Below are 3,602 nucleotides of genomic sequence, written 5' to 3'. Positions count from 1 at the left end.
ACATTGTAAGAAATCACGTTCCACAAGAAAATATCAACATTTTACACAAAGACAGGGTTCTGTCTGGCAGTTGCACAGCTTACTCTACTCCCTTCACTTTAAGCATGCTTGTTTGAATCTCCGAAGTAAACAAGCCACTTCAGGAAAAGAAACGTATCTTTCCTAAACTCACTTTTCATCCCATACATAAGATGACCGTGCATGTTCATTTATACTTAAGCAAGTGTATTTATTAACACTATTCTCTTTCACTCTAGAAAATAATCAGATCTGGTATATTATATGGCAAGATTTTCATACAAGGTTTAGAATTAACTGTTTAAAAGTGTAGTATAGGAAGCTGATTTACTCAATGGATGTATTTCTCCAACACTCACCCTGATTGACTCCATGCTTAGTCAATATTTCTCATTCGAACCTGTCTTTTTTTTTTTCCAGGCAAACTCACTGAGTCTTGACTGCATTAGACCATGAAATATACCAATAACATCACTGAATTCATTCTCTTGGGACTTTCCCAGAATATGAAAATCAAACAAGTGTGCTTCCTACTCTTCTTATTTTGTTACATAGCTATTTGGATGGGAAACTTGCTCATTATGATTTCTATCACATGCAGTCAGCTAAATGATCAACCCATGTATTTCTTCCTTAATTATCTTGCTCTGTCAGATCTGTGTTATACATCAACAGTGACACCCAAGTTAGTCACCGACTTGCTGGCAGAACGCAGCACAATTTCATACACTGCCTGCATGGTGCAGCTTTTTGCCATGCACTTCTTTGGGGGGATTGAAATCTGTGTCCTCACCGTGATGGCCTATGACCGCTATGTGGCCATCTGCAGGCCCCTGCACTATGCCGTCGTCATGAGCAGGCCCAGACGCTTTGCCATGGTCAGTGCTTGTTATGCTGGGGCATTTCTGCACTCCTTTGTCCAGGGTCTCCTCACCATTAACTTGCCATTCTGTGGCCCCAATGAAATAGATCACTATTTCTGTGACGTGTATCCTTTGCTGACACTGGCCTGCACAGACACCTACAGAGTTGGGATCCTAGTGGTGGCCAATGCAGGCATGATGGGGTTGGTGATCTTTGTGGTCGTGATGCTGTCCTACATTTTGATATTATACACCATCAAGGCTTACCCTACAGAAAGCCGGCACAAAGCTCTTTCCACCTGTAGTTCCCACATCACAGTTGTGGTTCTGGGCTTCGTGCCTGTTCTCTTCATTTACATTAGACCGGCCACAACGTTTCCAGAAGACAAGGTGTTTGCTCTCTTCTACACCATCATCGCTCCCATGTTCAACCCTCTGATTTACACTCTCAGAAATGCAGAGATGAAGAATGCCTTGAGGAAGGTGTGGTGCCAGAAACTATTTTTGATTGCAAGGCAAAGCATCTGAAATCACTTTGCTTCCTCATTACACATCTTATTCAAGTGATATTTGCTGACTTTAGCTTAATAAACAATGGACTTTGCTCTAGTAAAAAACTAAGCATAAACAATAGCATCAGTTCAAATCCTTTCTTCTATCAATCCGTGTTTCTTATCAACATCTTCCCCTAGTAACAGGAGTCATCATTTCCTTGTAGAAGTGACACTTTGCTTTGATTTTTTTTCTCTTTCCATAAGTTGCTAAATGGAGGTTACCATTCTAATTTCCCCATACTTTAGCTCCATGAAACAAATCTCCAAGTGTACATAAGCTACAATCATGTTGATCATCCCAGACAGAAAGCCCATAGAACCTTGCTATACCCTCTGAATTCTCATAAAAAAGGAGTATCAAAAAATTAAAGTCTTATTTTCTATTCAGCTGAGGACATCCCATATTCATTGCACTATTTGAAAAGCAAAATTTAGTTATGTAGGAACTGAACAACAAAAATTTGATTTATGTGAGAATCACTATATAAAAATTGGAACATGTTTCTAAAGTGATTTTAATGAAATCATCTTAAAATGACAAAAATTAATAATTATATAACCTTTTACCATAACAATATCTTCACATATATTTAAAAATTAGTTTGGAAATAAAAAGGGTAGCTATATGATTTATTGCTCAACTTGAGATAATTTGAGTGTAAAAAAGAGGAGTTCTGCTACTAGTTATGCTGAAATAATGGACATAAAATGGGATTGTATCAAACAAGTAGGATGTCTACCTACTTTTCAATGTCTGAGATGTATGGATATTCTTCTAGTGAAAAGGTTAGTGGCAGGAACATTGCAGATCTATCTGCATGTTATCTTAGTTGAAGTCAATGGGGTTTTGAAAACAGAAGTAAATGATAGTACTGAAACTATTCGATCTAGTGTATACTTTTGGGTTTCCATTACCATCACATTGCTGTGCCCTCCTCCAGGGGATCTTCCCCACCCAGCGATCCAACCCAGGCCTCCTGCATCTCCTACATTGCAGGCATATTCTTTACTAGTGCCATCTGGGAAGCCCAAAACAAAAGGTACACATTTTCACTTTCCATAGAATTTCTATACATTTTGATATCCCTAGATATATATAGAATCAAGAAGTATCTTTTTTCAAATAATTGAATTTTATTTTTTTTCTCAATTCTTTAGCAAAATAAAATTTATTGGACATCATGAAAATAACTCGAAGGGGAGGAATAATGTATTATGTTGCACATGTTTAGGGGCTTCCTAGGTGGAGCTGGTGGTAAAGAACCCACCTGCCAATGCAGCAAAGGGAAGATATGTGGGCTCAGCCCCTGGGTGGGGACGAGCTCCTAGAGGTGGGCATGGCATCCCACTCCAGTGTTCCTGCCTGGAGAATCCCGTGGACAGAGGAGCCTGGTGGGCTATGGTTCATAGGGTCGCAAAGAGTCAGACACGACTGAAGCAACTTAGCAGCAGCAGCAGCACGTGTGAAGGGAAAAAAATTATAGATAGACTGAATATGTAAATGAGTGTAAATGTAAATATGCAAATATGTAAGTGTAAATATGCAAATATAAAATGTAAATATGTAAATGAACCCATATAGGGAAAGACAAAGTAATGTCAAAGCACAGTGTATAATGAGAAATTTCAGAGGCATTTGAATGTGGAAGTAAGGGGAATACTCATATAGGTACTAAAATAAAAAAAAAATGTTATTAGAGCAATTGATAACCTAGCTAATTTCATGAATTATTGTGACGTCTACATCATGATGCATGCTGGTTTGCATTAGTTCATTAAAGGTATCTTGAAGCAATGAGAAAATTATTAACAAGTGTTTCATTTCTTTAATACCGTACCTTAGGTTAAAAGAGTTTGTTTTCCAATAAAATTATCATTATAAAATGTTGAGTTGCTCTAAAATTGTACTAATAGTAGAAATGGCAGTTATGATTCAAGTGATTTATTAAAATACGAATTTAGTAACAAGTGAACAGGAAGCATGCAGATAAATAATATCTTACTAAGTGAGGGGCCCTGAAAAGACCTTGTTCTTTTTTTTTTCCCTCTGTAGTTTAGAGATATTAGTAACTAGCTTATAAGCTAATTGTGATGCTGAAAGGAAGTGTGTATTTTTGTTCTTAGAATAGAAACTGCTCAAAATTGTTTTGCTACTGTTCTTATTTCT

The 3,602-nt window shown here is 37.4% G+C and overlaps 1 protein-coding gene across 1 annotated transcript; it reads left to right on the top strand.

The window, feature by feature from the left end:
• The first annotated feature begins 470 nt into the window (after positions 1 to 470).
• Positions 471 to 1,409, top strand: LOC136175609 (olfactory receptor 4P4-like). The gene has a single exon (XM_065945860.1). The coding sequence runs from the start codon at positions 471 to 473 to the stop codon at positions 1,407 to 1,409; it is 939 nt and encodes a 312-aa protein (XP_065801932.1).
• Positions 1,410 to 3,602: the final 2,193 nt, after the last annotated feature.

Source organism: Muntiacus reevesi, chromosome 9, assembly GCF_963930625.1.
Source record: "Muntiacus reevesi chromosome 9, mMunRee1.1, whole genome shotgun sequence".
In the NCBI taxonomy this organism is placed as follows: Eukaryota; Metazoa; Chordata; class Mammalia; order Artiodactyla; family Cervidae; genus Muntiacus; species Muntiacus reevesi.
This window is presented reverse-complemented; position numbering and strand designations above follow the sequence as displayed.

What these genes read in the sequence shown, in the direction of transcription:
- LOC136175609 (XM_065945860.1), top strand. Translation starts at nt 471, where the DNA reads ATGAAATATACCAATAACATCACTGAATTCATTCTCTTGGGACTTTCC.